Source organism: Lagopus leucura, unplaced genomic scaffold (genome assembly GCF_019238085.1).
Source record: "Lagopus leucura isolate 7727_CA_CO unplaced genomic scaffold, USGS_WTPT01 Super-Scaffold_100001, whole genome shotgun sequence".
In the NCBI taxonomy this organism is placed as follows: Eukaryota; Metazoa; Chordata; class Aves; order Galliformes; family Phasianidae; genus Lagopus; species Lagopus leucura.
In genome coordinates, this window is record NW_024962262.1 from 76,900,821 (window position 1) to 76,917,587 (window position 16,767).

The following is a 16,767-nucleotide window of genomic DNA, read 5'->3' on the forward strand; positions in this document are numbered from 1 at the left end:
GAAAAATGAATTATTCTCTTCTGGTTATCTCAAAAATAACTTAAAATCTAATGTTTTGGAGGGAAGAAATTGGCAATTGTAATCCTTGGTACAGGGCACAGGGAAGGTGAGAGAAATTTTACTGTTGCAGCAGGATGGTGCAAAAACTGTACGCATCTGAAAGCAAAGTTAGAGTGTAGACCAGTTATGAACCTGAATTGTGCCAAAGGCTTGTCCTCTTTAATTGTGTTTGGTTTCATGGAGCCAAAGGCAAAAAATGCATCTTTGGAAGGGAAGAATGAACCAGTTAAACAGAACAAAGCAAAGCTCATAGTACTGTTCTTGATTTTAAAAAATTGTGATAACAATTAAAATAGAATTACACTGTGGCAGAATGTATCTTATCTTTAATCAGTTTTCAGCAACAAAATTAGTATATGAAGCAAAGACAGCTTTTAATTTTTTGATGAATCATTTAGCAGTGTATGCTGCCTTGCTGCTAATATCTGTGAAAATACCATAGCTCATACATCATAGGCATTAATTGCTACACTTAGTTCCAGTGGATGGAAGGGAAACAGGACATGGATGGCAGTAATTTTTTCTTAGCCCAAGAAAGACTCTTGAGGTTCGCGCTTCATTGCCCCATCTTCTCAGTTAGGGCAGTACAGCTGAAGATTAAATGTGGCTTCTTTAAATTGAGCACAATTGATAGGGATATGGAGAGGCATGGAAGGAGCATTTGTACCAGCAACAGGAGCAATAAGGACCGTTTCTCTAGCACTGAAGGTGGCTTAAGCAGGGGTTAAGGAATGCTGCTCTGAACCCTTCACAGAGGGAGGGTGGTGACACAACTGGGAAGGAATGACAGCAGTGACAGTTGCCTACACACAGCAGCATGATTCCTTCAATTAAGGCAGTCATGAAACAGTTTACTTCTCCTGTTTATCTTTGTGTAGGCCATAAACTGTTTGCACAGCACACTGTCTCTCTGTATGGTGAAGTAATTTCCATTTAGATCTCAGCAAAAGCAATCTGATTGCCTGTGCGGGCTGGATGGAAGGATGTGCCAAGGGCAGCCTTGTGGAAGAAGTCCCTGCCCAGAACACTGGGCTTCTGTCTTACTCTTCTTAATGCACTTACCCTGTGCTTGCCAGAATGCTTGTCCAAGTGCATCTTCACATGTAACACATATATGACTGACCTGAGATTCCAGAGAGCTAACTCCTTGTTACCACTGGCACTAGTTATTTGATGGATGGTATTACTTCATTTTTGCACGTTATGTGTATGTGCACAAAATCTGTTTCTATTTCTGAGAGCAGTACACATAGGAAATTTCAAGCTAAATATATGAACCATTCCCATCTTGATAACACTTAACAGTACAAAGTGAAATAAATCAGACTTTATAGCAGAACTATAAAAGTAGAAGGTGCTCATTGCGTATGTGGAGGTCAGTCCATAGTCAACTTGAATTAAGTGATTTCTAAAGAAAGACTGAGTTGTTGAGACCTTTGCTTTTTGAAATGACATTTCCTGTCAGCAGACATTCTCTTGATTATACCTGTCTCTTTCATGTCATGAGTCACTATTCATTTTTAATTGACACATGGCAGCTCTTCTAAGTCTGTGCAAAGTTATCATGGTGTGAAGGTTTGACTGTATAATTGGATGGAAGGGCAAGATGTTATTCAAAAATAAATCTGAGGAATCGCTTCTTTACTAAATGTGGTATGTAGTTAATCTTACAGTTGCATAAAATTAATTGTAATTAATATTCTTCACAATTAAATTTTTTTGCTTTTTTTCTTAAAAATGGCTTGATACAGAACCATAACATTATTTGTAGTACAGCTAACAAATGCATATGTGGATCTGTTTCTCTCAGAGCTCCCTAATATTGACTCATAATATTGCCATATTTGCATAGATATATATATCTATGCATAAATAAATCCATGAGTAAAATTTTGTTATATATTTAAGAGCAGGCAGACACTGGCTACCGATGACAAATGAATATGAAATCCATGCAGTCAATAGTGGCTCTCCCAGGGAGGGTTGCATTGCCTGTCACTGGTCAGGACAGACTGCCAAACAGAACTCTGCATAAGCAGCATCTGAGAGGTGATGCACTGATATTTCTTTCTACCTTTCAACCCTTAGGCATCTGCCTTCCATGAAATTCAAATTTATGCAGGGAACTTAGATGCCTCTAGTGAACATGTTAGTTTCTGTGCTGATGTAGTGTGTGGGATGAAAGCAAATGAGGGATATATTGCTATTTGACGTTACGCAGTTTTTATATGATGCATACATAGTATGTTGGAAGATTGTGGAGGCTTTTTTTTTTCTTTTTTTCCTGTTTGGAATGCTATTGGTTAAAGGGCTGTATGCTTACTTCAAATTCCAAATTGCAGACAGAATTTCCTTTGTCTTCCCTTCATTTGAATAGTTTGATTTTCCCCTCAGGTTTTCATGTGTTGCAGAATATAGGCAATGACTGTGGTGGCTCACAAAGAAAAAAAAAAAAAACAAAACTTTTTTTCTTAAAGTCTGTTTTTTTTCTGTCTATATTCACTGGGGTGAGATTTCCTCCTGTGGATGGAGTAAAGCTGTGGCAGTAATTTTATGTATAAGAGCCCTCCAGATACAAATTACAAACCCTATACTAGGCAGGCTGCAAGAGGGGGTGGTTTCTTCACCGGTGATTGTATATAAATTGGTGTCTGAGGAGGAATTCTTTTCCGCTATAACTCTTATATATTTTATTTGCGTAGCTAAGTAACTGAGTTTGGGGGTTTGCATTGCCACAAGGAAGAAACTGACTCGCATGCTTTCAGATGCATCCTTCCGTGCATATGGCTGAGGTTATACCCTGGGCTGGAAGGAGCTCAGACTCTTCCAGCAGCAAAGCCTAAACAGGCTTGGTACTAAGTGGGCCCAGCAGCACAAATCTGAACTGTTCAGAATTTGCCTGCATCACCTCAGGGATGGTTTTAGAGGATAAGCATTGAAGTGCCCAGCAGTTCGTGTTTCTTTTTCCTAGATGCTCCCTAGGTACACCTTGATCCTCACACAGGGATGTTGAGGTGTACCTTGGCACACTGAGTAGATGGAAGTACAGGCAATGCTGTTTTCATACTAAATGTGGTTCCTCTGGGTCTCCTGTGACTAGAGGTGTGCTCTGAACAAGCTGAGACGGGTCCCTGCCGCGCAATGATCTCCCGCTGGTACTTTGACGTGGCCGAAGGAAAGTGTGCGCCCTTCTTTTACGGCGGCTGCGGTGGCAACCGGAACAACTTTGACTCGGAGGAGTACTGCATGGCGGTCTGCGGCAGCGTCCGTAAGTGCACTGCCAGCCCATTGCTGCCTCTCTCCGACCGGCCCTGCTGCTTGGGAGCGGGCCTGGGCTCACACTAATCCCGCTCCTGCTGCCCTCGGTCTGTCCATCTTATCTCTAGAGCTTGTTAGCTTCTCGCTAACCCAGCTTGGTAGCAGGTGCCTTCTCTGCCCTCTAGACAGTCTTGCACATAGCCGGCCAAAAGCCTAACACTTCTGTAGATGAAACCTTCTCAGTTTTTCTTCATCTTCTGTCAACGCCTACTAACATTTCGTGAGTCCCTGTTTTTGCATGTGCAGTGTGTGTATGGGAAAAAAACTTTAGGGAAGCCTCAGGTAAGTTTAAAAATGGCTCTTAATTTACACATTGTATTTTCAGGTTTCTTTTTTATCAAAGCAATATCAGCACATCAGAATATCAGAAGAATTATTGCCACCCATGGAAGAAGTGAAGAAGTCTTTTATTTTTTTTCTTTCTTTTTTTCCAGTTTGATTGAATACTTAATATGCATTTGCAAGGAAAAGGGATGAAATGATTTGTTTTTTAGGTTTCCCTGAGGGCCAAGATGCGCACAAATGCAAATAAACCTCCCACTTACTTTGTTTAACACGCCATATATTTTAATGATTGCTTTTCGTGAAGAAGGAATGTTTGCACTGTGATTTTGGTTTGGGAAGGATGGTTTTCCCATAGCAGAGTACTGGAGCTTGCATTTCAGTTCAGCAGTCCCTGGCGCTCTCTGTTTCTGTTTACCTCATCTGCGTATATTATTCGGAGAGCTACAGCTGCCATTTCTATCTGAAACATTAAAGGATGATTACATATTTTGCTGCCTCGCCTTCTCAAAGGGCAGAGAGGAGAAGAATAGAAGGAGCATATTAGGACTGCTTTATTAAAAGATTTTCCAAGCAGCTTGTTTTAAATAAGAAGAAAGCTTAAAAGTGCACTTGAAAGCATGCAAAGTCATGGCAAAGTGTGGCGTTCGTTTTGTGAAACAGAGGAGCTGTGGTTTATTGAAGCTGGAGTAAGGGTGCTCATGGAGGCAGGATCGCTACACTGGTCCTCAGCTGTGGTTCATCTTGGTGTCTTTTAGAGCTACTCAAGGCAAAGTTCCATGGAGGGCTCCACACTAGACTAAATCAGTGAGCAGGACTGATCAGCTTGTGCAACAGGAGAAGATGTAGTGAGTGTAGAGTAAAAATATGCTGCATGTTGGAATGAGGACTAATACATTTGCTAAAATAAGTAATTTTTAAACTATTAAGTTTCTGTCCTACATGAAGTATTTCCAGAGATGGATAACATGGTTTTCTCTGATTGTGAGCTCTGGGACAGACAAGAAAAACTAGGACTTTGTAACAAGAGTTAATTTAGGGCAGTAGTAGAAAAGAAGAGAATCTTTTTGAAGGAATGTTTCTCCAGTGAAAAATGTGGTATTGATGGGCAGTTATCTGTAGATGTGGAACAAGGATGGAAAAGCTGACTGAATATAGCTGTCTCAAGCTGATTAGGGACATTAAAAAAACTCTGTCATGAGAAAGGTATTGAACAATATCCATAGGTCAGTTCACCTCTTGCACATTTAGTTTTAGGTAGCTGAGGTGGGGCTGTGTTTACTGTTATGACCAACAGAATTTGTAAAGGATAATTACTTTTTTAGGCATGTGTTAGGTGAGCATCATGCCTAAATGATTGCAGACTCAAAGACAACATGGTAGCTATAAAAGCAATAATAGAAAATAGCTGAGAAACCAAAGCTTTTGCTACTTTGCATCTGGAACTATTCCCAGTTAGCAGGTAAAGGATGATAAAAGTGAACAATATTTACCCACACAGAGCTCTAAGTACTTAATGAGTTGGCTACAATGATATGCAAATGTAGGGCCTTTGAAATGACATCTCTTGTTTCTAGGACAGTACCTGTTCCTTTGTCCAGAAGTTTGTTTTGATTTTGTTTTTGGGAGGAGGAGTAGCTTTCGTTTTTATACCTCATGTCCAAAAAGGTAGGATTGAAGAAAAAGTAACTTGGCTTTTTATACTGTGCACTTTTATGGTCAGTAGAAGAGTTTCAAAAAGCTGCATGCACTGGTTCTTGGTGGAAAAAAGGTAAGTATTTTGATCTGTGTTGTTGGAATGAAGAATTATTCCCTTTGTCAGCATTACTCAGAAACATAGAAGAAAGCTGCACCATAGCATAAATAAGGACTTGTAGCAGATCTAGATTCTTTCAAGATTGCATTTTGTTACACTTCCACTTTTTTTTAATAGATTTGCTTTGACTCCTGCCCTTCAAGCTGAGCCATATGGATGCATTTCTTTGTCCAAATCCTGCAGTGAGTCTCTGTGCTGACTCAGAGGTCTCCTTGCATAGTGCAGCTTGCATACGGAGCTTCAGTTGCTCACTCAGTTCTTCAGATCTTAGTTTCGTTGGCATTCATATGGCTGTGAACTTACTACATATAGATAAAGATGTTGCTGACTAAAGAGCAGTAGAATCACAAAATAGATTTCATGAGAGCTATTCTTACATAGTAAAACTTGAAAGGATGACTCTTGATTTGTTGTATTGCTAATACGATGACATTTCTTGTCATATACAGGTTGTAGGTGGAATTGTACCACTGGATATTTTTACCAATAAGTAGCACAGTTTACTCTAGGATGAAATTGAGATGAGACTGCTTAGATGTATTTCCCAAGGACCTCATAATCGTTTTGCAGAAAATCATTCTGCTACAAAGGAGTGACCTTGTCTGTGTTCTTTAAAAAGTGTATTACGGATTGAATTGGACTTGGAAATGAGATTTGTCTTCACTTTTTGGCAGTGAAGGATGTACAGCCTGGGCTCATGCTGTTCGAGAGGATAAATGATCTTTTAAATGATTCTTCCATAGCATGTAACATCAGAAATCAATGAAGAAACAACTTCTATATTAGTTTATAGTATATTCATTAGGATATTCAGATGAGCTTAAAAGATTCCTCTTCTCTATCTCACAGAAAACTTTTTCCTAGGTTCAATTCAATAAAACAATGCCAGGAATGCTAGCATTTGTGTTCATTACATATGTGTCTGTTTACTTTGGGAATCCTATTTTTGGTCTGTGTCATTTTCTCTTTTTGAAAAATGCAGTTAATATAAGTACTTGAGCACCTTGGTTTAATTGCCACAACTGGCAGTGAGGAAAAATCTAGATGGTCTTGTCTTTTAAAACAGATCTTACCGAGGATTCGTTCTTGGTTTTCCTCAGTACTTTCTCAAGCAGCTTTTGACTCCACAGGGTATGTTTTCCAAGCTATTTAGTTATGTTCTTGTACCTATATTTTCATCTTAGGTCCAAGTGTTCCGTATGCTGATCAATTCTTATTTCTGTTATTTAAATATTTTGGTTTCATTTGCTGTGTCACTATCACCACGCTGTTTCTCATTATTCTTCATCATTTTGCTGGGGGAAAAAAAAGAGGAATGAAAATTATAACAGGTCCTGAATATGATACATTTCACTGCTTAAGTGACATCTTGTCTTTGAAATCAATCCAGTGTTGCTGAATGTGATGGATTGCCTTTAATGGGTTATAGCAAGCCTTGGATCAGGCACCTCCATGCCCATTAAAGGAAAAGAAAACAAACAGGACTGAAGACTTTCAGTACAGAATTCTAGACCACTGCTTCCTTATCTGTCCTTTGTATTTCTTTATGTCACCCTTGCCTTAATCTTTCTATTTGGTTTTTATGCCCTTCCCTACCTCAGCTGTCTGCATTTGTACTTTTTTATTTGCTTTATCATTTATTTCCTTCTCTCCAATGATCTCATTTTTGTTGCTCCCTGATGTCCTGTACGAACCTTCTCAGCCTCTGTTAATGGAAACTGAAAGCGCATCTATCTTTGGTGAAACTGTAGTTTGCTTTGTGGCTTTATGGAGAGTAGTATGGGCAATGGCTGTGTTTCTCTCAAATAGTTGCTTAAGGATGAAAGGGTGTAATATGAGTTTTAATTTTCTTGTATTGCACTGCAATTGGACTGAACAAAAAACTGGGGAGATTGAATTGTCAAGAATACCTACACACTGTGAATAGAGAAAATATGTATACTGAATACTAATATCTGAACACAGTCTATGGAAGAAATGTTTTTCTTCTCCTTTGTTAAGTCTCTTAAGGAAGAGACTTTAGGAAATCTTAAGTCTCTTAGCCTTGATCTGAAAAGGTGATTTTGTCAGGTTATACAGAGCCTTAGGCTTTCTCTGCTATCAACGACTATGACGATGCTCTGAGGTCTGACAAAAATAATTTGTGTGTTGGGTAGGAGTTATTTCTGTCAAATTTTCACATTTATCACCCCGCAACACTGGAATTGATATATAATTATTCTAGAAGTAGAAGGCTTTAAATATCTTGTTACCAGTTCCTTCAGCTTACCAGACTACACACTCTCTATTGATTTTTAATATTTGATACTATCTCCAGTTTCTATTCAATTTAAGGACTCAAACTTCTACTTTGTGCCTAGCCATAACGGCCTCTTTGAATTTATTAGAATCTATCAGATAGTTAACTCAAATATAATGACCTCAAAATGGGCATATATTGACAAGAGTAAGCAGAAGATGATGAAATGCTGTTACTGAAGGAATTAAATTATTGTCATACTGAAAAGTAATTTAGTGTAAGATTTTTTTCACTTGTTTATTTAATAGCTGCTAGTTAAACATCCTTAAAGCTGTAGGAAATACATATTTTTAAGAACTGTTTTGAAATGATGTTAATGTTCCAGCCCTAACTTGGAGATGTGTGAAACTTAGAGCTCTTAAATACGCTCAATTTAATGGCTGTTGCATACAACACTGCTCTTTTCCAGCTTCTGTAGCCATAAATTCAGAATGCCATGGAAATCTTGCTGCAGTATTTTCATTTTTTTTCTACAACTGCAGCTGAAGGAAGCTGTACTCTGGTAGCACTGTTTGTTTTTAAAAGCTTTGATATACAATTGAAATAATCTTTTATTAAAACAGGGACTTTTATTATTGCAATGAAATCTGGTGGCTTAAAATACAGGAAACTGTTAGGTTCCAGTACTATCAGTTCTTCTTCTATGATCCCTCTGAAGTGTAGTAATAAATTCAAATGTTATCACGTACTGCTATATTCTTGATATCTTACATCATGATCGCATATTTTTGTACGCATTTAGGTACAACAGTATTTCTCCTCTGCGCTAAATACAGTAAACTTATGATTTGTTAAATCTTTGGGTAAGTGTCAAATACTTTATTGAGTTTCGAGTTGAAGATATGAAGAGAATAAAAGCTACAATTTCATAACATGCATGAAATTTCATGCTATCTAAATATATACTAAAATATCGTGTGCAAGATTAACACTAATGTGGGATCCACTCCTACTGCTCTTCTTACAGGCTGATTAGTACCAGTCTTTTCCTAATAATTGATGAGAGAGTTCTTTTTGTTTCCAGTTCATGCTTTGAAGTGAGGGAAAAATACACAACCTCTGTCACTTTGCAACATCCAGTTTAATTTCTCTTCCAAGCTAGTTTATATAATAATCTGTTCCATTTAACAGCTAAGACTTAGGAAATGATACTCCAATCATTTCCTGTTGTCAGTAATTTCCTATACCTATACACTACTTGTTCAGGATCTTGACATCTCTCCCATTAACAGGAAGTAAAATACTTTGCCAGTTGAACTTGCATGCCAGCTTCTACTTCCAGAGCATATCATAAATGATAAGGCATTAGAGAGCTGCAGTGCATTTGGGTAAGCAGAGTGGTAAAATATACTGAGTTACCTAGAAAGAATGCTTTAATCCTTTAATATACGAAACTATTGCTTGTTTCATCTATACAATTTCAGAGACCACTTGAGCTTGAGGTCAGATATGAGGCTTAAGACAGAAAGCAGCCCACATGCAGAGCACATTCATCTGAAATAACTGCCACTGCCCTTTCACTGTTCTTGAGGTTTATGGGATAGTTGGCAGGCCTATGTCTATAAAAGCAGTGGAGCTTGCAAGTTAATTTGTGCCAGGAATGCATCTTTTTGACAATGCACTTAGTGCTGGAAAATATTCATCACAGCAACTGGCTGTAATACCAATTTGTCACAGCACTATAGTATGCATAACTTAAAATACAGAAGTCTAGCGCTAGCATTTCAAATTCTAAGTAGTGCTATTACAAGGAAGTATCTCACATAATAAGTACAAAATCTTTTATTTGAATGAATAAAAAAAAAATTACTACAATTACTCTTATGCCAGTCACTCTTCAACAACCTGTTGCTTTGTTGGAAATGCTCTTTGTATTCAGTTGTCTTATTGCTCCCCAAATTAGCAATAAATGGGACATTACTTCACATAAATGTGTCCCTTTCCTGCCATCTCTTGCATGAATCTGGTATGAAAACAGAACCGAATCATGCATCTTGATGAAGTTAAGGCCAATTTCAAATAGTGTAGATGAAATCTTAAGAAAAACATATTTTTGCAGTTCATTGTGAGTGTTTTACATTTGTCATTTAGTGCCTAGGAGCTATAACTGGATGAATTCCATTATCTGTTAAAATTGTAAATTTTAACTATCATTTTTAGGGAATGGAAGTGGATAACTTCTGTTACCACAATTTCTTCACCTGTTGCACCTTGCAATTATTTTTCACCCTTGGTTCATTGTGTGGAGCCAGTGCCTTTTTTAAAAGCAGTTGGATAAAGCTTTGGATTGAAAAAAGAAACATTTGAAGTGTGCCTAAACACATTTCTTACTTTTTTTTTTTTTAATAATTCCTTCATCTTTTTCTTCTCTGTGTGTGTGTGCTCTGTGGAACTCGCTGTGTCTTAGTTACAACCTTGGCATAAAGGAGTGTTTGGGAGAATTCCTTTGTACTTACTGGCAGCAGTCTGATTTGGTGTAATGTGAATAATTATATGTTTTTTCCTGATAAATATTTAAATTCGTGGTTACAAATCGTAATAGAAAGATCGTGGTGCAGAGTGTTGCAGAGATGTCCGTGAGGCCATCAAAGGACTGCCCCTCACTACGAGAAAGACACGGAGGCCCAGGAGTGTGTTCAGAGATGAGCAACGAAGCTCATGAGAAGTATGTAGCACAAGTCTTATGAGGAGCAGCTGAGGTAAGTGGGGTTGTTTAGTCTGGAGAAGAGGAGCTCAGGTGCTCTCTGCCACCACCTGAAAAGAGGTTGTTGGGAATCAGCCTCTTGTCCTGTGTAACTAGCAATAGGAATGGCCTCAAGTTGCACCTGGGGAGATTCAGGTTGGATTTTAGGAAAAATTTCTTCTCTGAAAGAGTGGTCAGGCACCGGCTTGGGCTCCCCAGGCAGGTGATGAAGTCACCGTCTGTGGAGGTGATCAAGAAATGTTTAGATGTTGTACTGAGGGACATGGTTTAGTGGGAAGTATTGATTGACAGATGAATGGTTTGACTGGATGATCTTGGAGGTCTTTTCCAACCTTGGTGATTCTATGAAATAAAATTATAACATATCAGAGGAAGATAGGAACAGTCTTTGCAATGTAAAGTTCAAAATGGAACATAACTTTTAAGCATGGTTTTAGCCTTGATGGGTAGTAAAAAACAATGGAAAAACCCATATATTAAGAAAGGAAGGTGTATCACTCTGAATACTTGGAATGGCTTCTCCTTGATGTGTTAATTCTCTTCATGTCACCTCTGCCTGAAAATTCTTTCAATTAAAGTTGTAGACATTTTTAAACAATGTGCTTTCTACTCTGCTTTAGGAATATTCATCTAATTTAAAAGAACTTTGGAAATTAAGAGACTTCCTGAAAAGGAAAGCCCCAGAACTGCTGACCCTTTTACTGTTCTTGAAATTGATCCCTAACTATAACTATTACAGAGCAATTTTTAATTTGGTAAAAAGATGCATATACTTATTTTTTCTGACAATAGGATGTATTTCTTTTGTCTAGTCTGTTAGCCTATTTATGTCTTCTGAGTACTGCAGTCAGAATTCCTCAGTTTTTATGAAGAACACTTTACTTTCAAGGACTTCTGTGGTGTCTTAAAGATAGTTGTCAAAACATGAGGAGAAAATAAATGTACAGGATAAATAAAACCCAGTGGATTTATTATGATCAGGCTGAATGGTAAATATGCAGTTGAAAAGGATGGACCTTAACATCGATGAAAATCTTAGTGGGAATTCATATTATTGTAATCTTTGCTGAAAATTAGAAAGGAATTGAGTGATCTGAAGGACAGGGATTCCAGGCTCTGATCATAATCAGCACAGTTCACAGTTCTGCCATTAGCTTCCAAGCAGGAAGATGGGCTGGCAATTCACAAGGTGAAAGATCAGGCCCTCAAAACTCAGTCTTAAAGTACTGAACAATTATGAAGACTGATGATGGAGGATATTCATAAGGTTTGTGTAAGCACACAGAAACTCTTTTTCCAAAATTCAAAACGGCCCCTCTGAGTCTTTGGGTTACGGTTGTGTCTCCTGCAGTTCATTGTAAAGTAGGTTTTTGAGGCACTAGGTGGCATTATGGATGTGATTGCAGTCATTTCTGGAGTGAGAACAATTGTCTGTATTTATAATGCAGTAGATCATTATTTATGTATCATGTATAAATACACTTAGTGTTATGTGCCATAGTATTGATCTCAGTACTGAAAAACATTCTTGTCTGGCACTTTCTGTCCAAGTAATTAAATTATGTTAACCTTCACAAAACTCATCCTCGTATATCCTTTTCCCAGCATATATTATAATAATTTTCTTACATTTCATACAAGCCTTTTCCAGTCTTCATCTGTCTTATATCATGTAGCCAGTAACTTACTTGCTTTGTAATAAAAATGTAACCAGCATTTTCTTCTACTGTTGTTTAGAGTCCATTCATTGGATTTACTACCGCCCTGTAACAGGAGTAGCTTATTCACAGAAGAATGGGTATACCATCTTGTAAAGCTGTTCATTTCACAAGGTAGCAGTAGCAATAAAAGAAAACCTTGCTAAAGATACACCGCAAGCACTTGTGATTGTCAGAAGTGCTATAATTAGATGTGATCACAGTCAACAACTGAAAGCTTTGATCTTAATCCTTCATTAACATTGATATGGCCATTATGTATGTGGAAATTAGAAGCAACGAATGCATTCACTGAATGCTGCATAGTAGTTAGGTAATGTTCTCGGTACAAATGGCTTCCCATATTGCATGCAACAGCCACACTTATTCAGAAAGATGGCATCTACCTACCTCCTATATTTTATGTCTGCATGGTGAGTAACTCTCATTCATTTCACTGGAGATACTGATGTGGATCGTTTATTTTTATGCAAAATAGGACATAAGATCTGGAAGAGGATATTTTTTCAAGTTTTTTTTTCTTTTTAATATTTAATAATTGTTAGATAGCAAAATGTATTTAGAACATAATTTGGCTTTACTATTGAACCCATGTCTCTACAAATGCTAGGACTTTTAAGTGTAATTAAAAAAAAAAAAATCTGTTTGGGAATTGACAAGTAGAAATTTGAAGAAAATGTCATCTGGTACTACATTTTTTCCACAGCTATCAACACACATTTGTTGATCAGTCTACAAGCAATATACTAAAATGAGTTGAATTAGAAAACAAGCAATGCATAGAAAATAAAACCTCCTTCGAAAAGCAAATGTGGTCAGAAATGAGATCAGACTACAGATTTTTAAGGAATCCTTACATGTATCTGATGTCTGACCAAATGTTCCCAATGTACCATGAGAAAACATGCAATACATCCATAGAAATAAAACTCCCAAATGTGTTGGAATGGAAAAGATAGATTTTGTGCCAAGAGCCATGAAAACATTAAAATGTTTCTGCTATATTGCAGAAGGGAGGCTCAGTGTTTTTTGTATTTCTTTTCATTTGAGACAATGGGTTTCCAGTTACTGTTATGTTGGAATCACAAGTCCTTTAAGCATACTGTAGGTAATATACTTTTTAGTATCAGATGGAGAAGTTCTCACATAAACATTTACATGCTTTGTAGATATGAAGATCAAAATCTTGTAGGGTTATTTGTTTTTAAGAACTGATTATTTTGTCAAAAAAAAAAATGCTACTGATTTCAGATTATGTGGATAGCTAACCGCTCATAAGAGAATTGCTTTAAACCGTTTCAAACCGTTATACCTCAGTTACTTCATTCTGATAAAATTACTGTTAGAAATCTTCTCTCGAGATTTTCTAAATCAAGCTGGTATCTGACTTAGTTCATGTATGAGTGTAAATGATGAAGCTTCTTAACATAACTGAAATTAGACCTTTATTGTACTTCAGGCCTCAACTGGTTTTGAGCCTGGACTGCTTTATTTGGGTTTAGACATTAAAAAAACTCTTTTGCTATCTGAATTCTTTGTTCACCCTTTGGAATTTTCCATTCCTCTGACCCTGCCTTGTTAAGTGTCCTGTGTATGGTTGGAAAATCTGCACTGGAGAGGCCACATGTGCAGGTTGGGAGCTTTTGATAATCAAACCTTAAGTGTACAACTGTCTTAACTGATCTCACTGCAAATTCTGGTGACCTTTTTTTCCTGTTCAATAAATTAAAGGTTAAATTTGCATAATTTATTGGACAGTTATTTAAATCATCACTTCTTTCCATTCATATTTGTACAGACTTAAGGTGGGAGTTGCATGGGGAATTGTAAAAGATGGGAAAAGATGGAGAATTACATGCTAGAGCTTCTCCCCATTTCTGCCCTGTGCCAAAACCTGCTGCTTCCTGCAGAGGATGGCTTAGGCAAGGGCAAATTTTCTATGCAATGCCCAGTGTAACTGCAGAACTTGCTGCCTTGCTTGCCTAACTGTGTTGTGAATGTTAAGTTTTATGCTGGTTTGAAGAGGAAAAAAATGAGAGTCATGGAAGACAAACCCAGCAGTGTCAGTCAAATGTCACAACAGCGTATTACATTTCTCACAGATGCCTCCAGGCTTCCAATGGGCATAATGGGAGAGTGTTGCTTTAAACTTGTCCAGCTCATTCCTAGGAGTGTTTGGTTAGCCTGTGCCAGTAAATAATAGTACCTTGCAATTTAGTGCTTTTAAATTTCTCCCTGGTTTTAAGTAAACTTTTATTTTGATTTTTTTTTTTTAAGTGGAATTAAAATGTACTACACTTAACTAAAGCTCCAGGAAAAAAATGAAGATTAAATTAGTTTGGTGCTTGAGAGATTAAAGAGGAAAGATATTTTTAAATACTTTGTGCCATCACAGAAATGTTTTCGCTCCATTCAAGTTTTGGATGAGTTGTTTTTGGAATTTGCTTTCCCCAGTGGTTAGAGCCATTCCTGCCAGCAGCACTGCACCCCAACAGAAACCGCTTCCTACACTTGTGCACAACTTTAATGCTCTAGAAGTCTTTAGTAACTGAAAGTTTTGGTCTTAAAATCCAGTTAGACTTTTTGTGCACATGGGGGACAGTAAGCTCATGGATCTGATTTTTCCAGTAGTGAAAATACAGATGGCTAGCAGGAGGTTACAGATTAATGTATGCACTAATAGCTGTCTTCCACTGACCATTGTACATTAAAGACCTGGCAGAGGAGATGAGATTTGCAGAACTCTTACCTGACTGCCTTGTAGTTAATTTAAAAATCTCATTTAAGTCTTCCTTGGTTTGACACTTGGAATTGTATATTTCTAATACTTCAATCACTCATGACTCATTGAAGATGAGTTCTTATCGTGAAAAGTTTAAAGCAACAGCACTTTTATGCTTTTATAATGGTATTACAGGATTTAAATTGTCTGAAGTTGTAAGAGACACTAAATACTAAGAGTAGTATTCTATTTTTTAACTTTTATAGGTTGTCGTGAAGCTTATTTGCTTCTGTTTGTTACAATACTTAGTAATATACAGGTTTATGAAATGTATAGCTTGCAATTAAATATTTTTGAAACATCTGAAAATGATGGAAGGATAATTTTTGCTACCTGTGCTTCCTCCACTGGATTCCTTGTAGATTCCCATCAACAGCATCCTAAAACCATCTGTACCTTTTACATGGTCGTGATATCCCAAATGCAATCAAGGCCAAAGGTTTTCTGGTCATTGTTTTGTTTGTTTTTGTTTTGCATTTGAGTTTAGACATCTAATGGAAGATTAGGTTGTATATTAGTTTAAGATTTTATTAAAATTTGAGGATGCATTTCACTGAGTGGTGATGTACTGGAACAGGTTGCCCAAAGAGGCTGTGGATGCTCCATCCCTGGAGGCATTCAAGGCCAGGCTGGATGTGGCTCTGGGCAGCCTGGTCTGCTGGTTGGCAACCCTGCACACAGCAGGGGGTTGAAACTGGATGATCCTTGTGGTCCTTTTCAACCCAGGCCATTCTTATGATTCTCTGACTGACAAATGGGGACCATGTACTTATAACTGTTGATTTAAAGAAAAAAAATAAAAAAAAAATAATCAGCCGGTGTGTCTTTATATTTCAGCATATTGGGGAGAGTAAATATTGGTTGATATTGCTCAGTCTAAACTTCAGATTAAAGTTTGCTTCTTTTGAACACTTTGAGGTTGAAGGTTGGAGCCAGGGAATTCTGGTGTTTTTTTCTTACCTGTATCAGCCTCCACAGTAGAATGTATTACCTGTGTTAGTAACCTATTGTATGTGTAGTCACAGGAATTTAATGAAATCCTGTGCAGCTGTGTGTACAGTCTTTATTTGCTTTATAAGTTTTTTAAACTAAGTTATCAGTTGTTGAACAAACTGTGACCAGGGAAATTAATTATAAAATAAAGATCTTTAGGGGCAGTGTAGTAGAAACAAAATGGTCAATCATCATTAAAGAATTTTTTTTTTAATTGCTATTATGTCCATAGCACAAAAATGCTAGACTATTTAATCTAGGAGTCTTTGGATGTTACTACATAATTAAAGGATGGTTGCTTGAATTACCCCAAATGCACTTCTTTCTGATACTGGTGTGATAGGCACTGCCTAGTTATCTGACAGGAATGGCCAATCATTAGCGCATGCTTTCTGATTACTTCCAGCATCTGTGAAGGGCTTTATTAGTCAGAGTTGTTACAAGTAAAGTAAATGCCTATGAGGCCAACTGCTATTAAGGGAAGGATTTGAAGTATTTCATTAGGGTGCCTTGAGGTCCAAAGGTGCTTTAAAATGTATTAGCGTTGGCACTAGTGTGTTACAGTTTGCCTTCTAAAAAATACACTAATATACACAGCATGTCATTCTGCAAAGGGTGTTCTGCAATTTTATGTACGTTAGCACTGGGCTTTTTTTTCCCCTGTAATTCTTTCCTTTGGCAATGATTTCTAACTTATTTGAATGATACTGCTTTGCTCATTCTGAAGAGTTTCTCCTGGATTATATAATGGGAGGGAAATCTTTTTACATGTTTATATGTATTTCCTGCATGTAC

General features: G+C 37.3%; 1 protein-coding gene across 1 annotated transcript in view; it reads left to right on the forward strand.

The window, feature by feature from the left end:
* LOC122177487 (amyloid beta precursor protein) overlaps nucleotides 1-16,767 on the forward strand; it is a 201,524-nt gene that overhangs the window by 123,213 nt on the left and 61,544 nt on the right. The window contains exon 7 of the mRNA XM_042866899.1: nucleotides 3,161-3,328. Coding sequence (XP_042722833.1) covers nucleotides 3,161-3,328 — 168 coding nt within the window. The remainder of the gene's footprint in view (nucleotides 1-3,160; nucleotides 3,329-16,767) is intronic.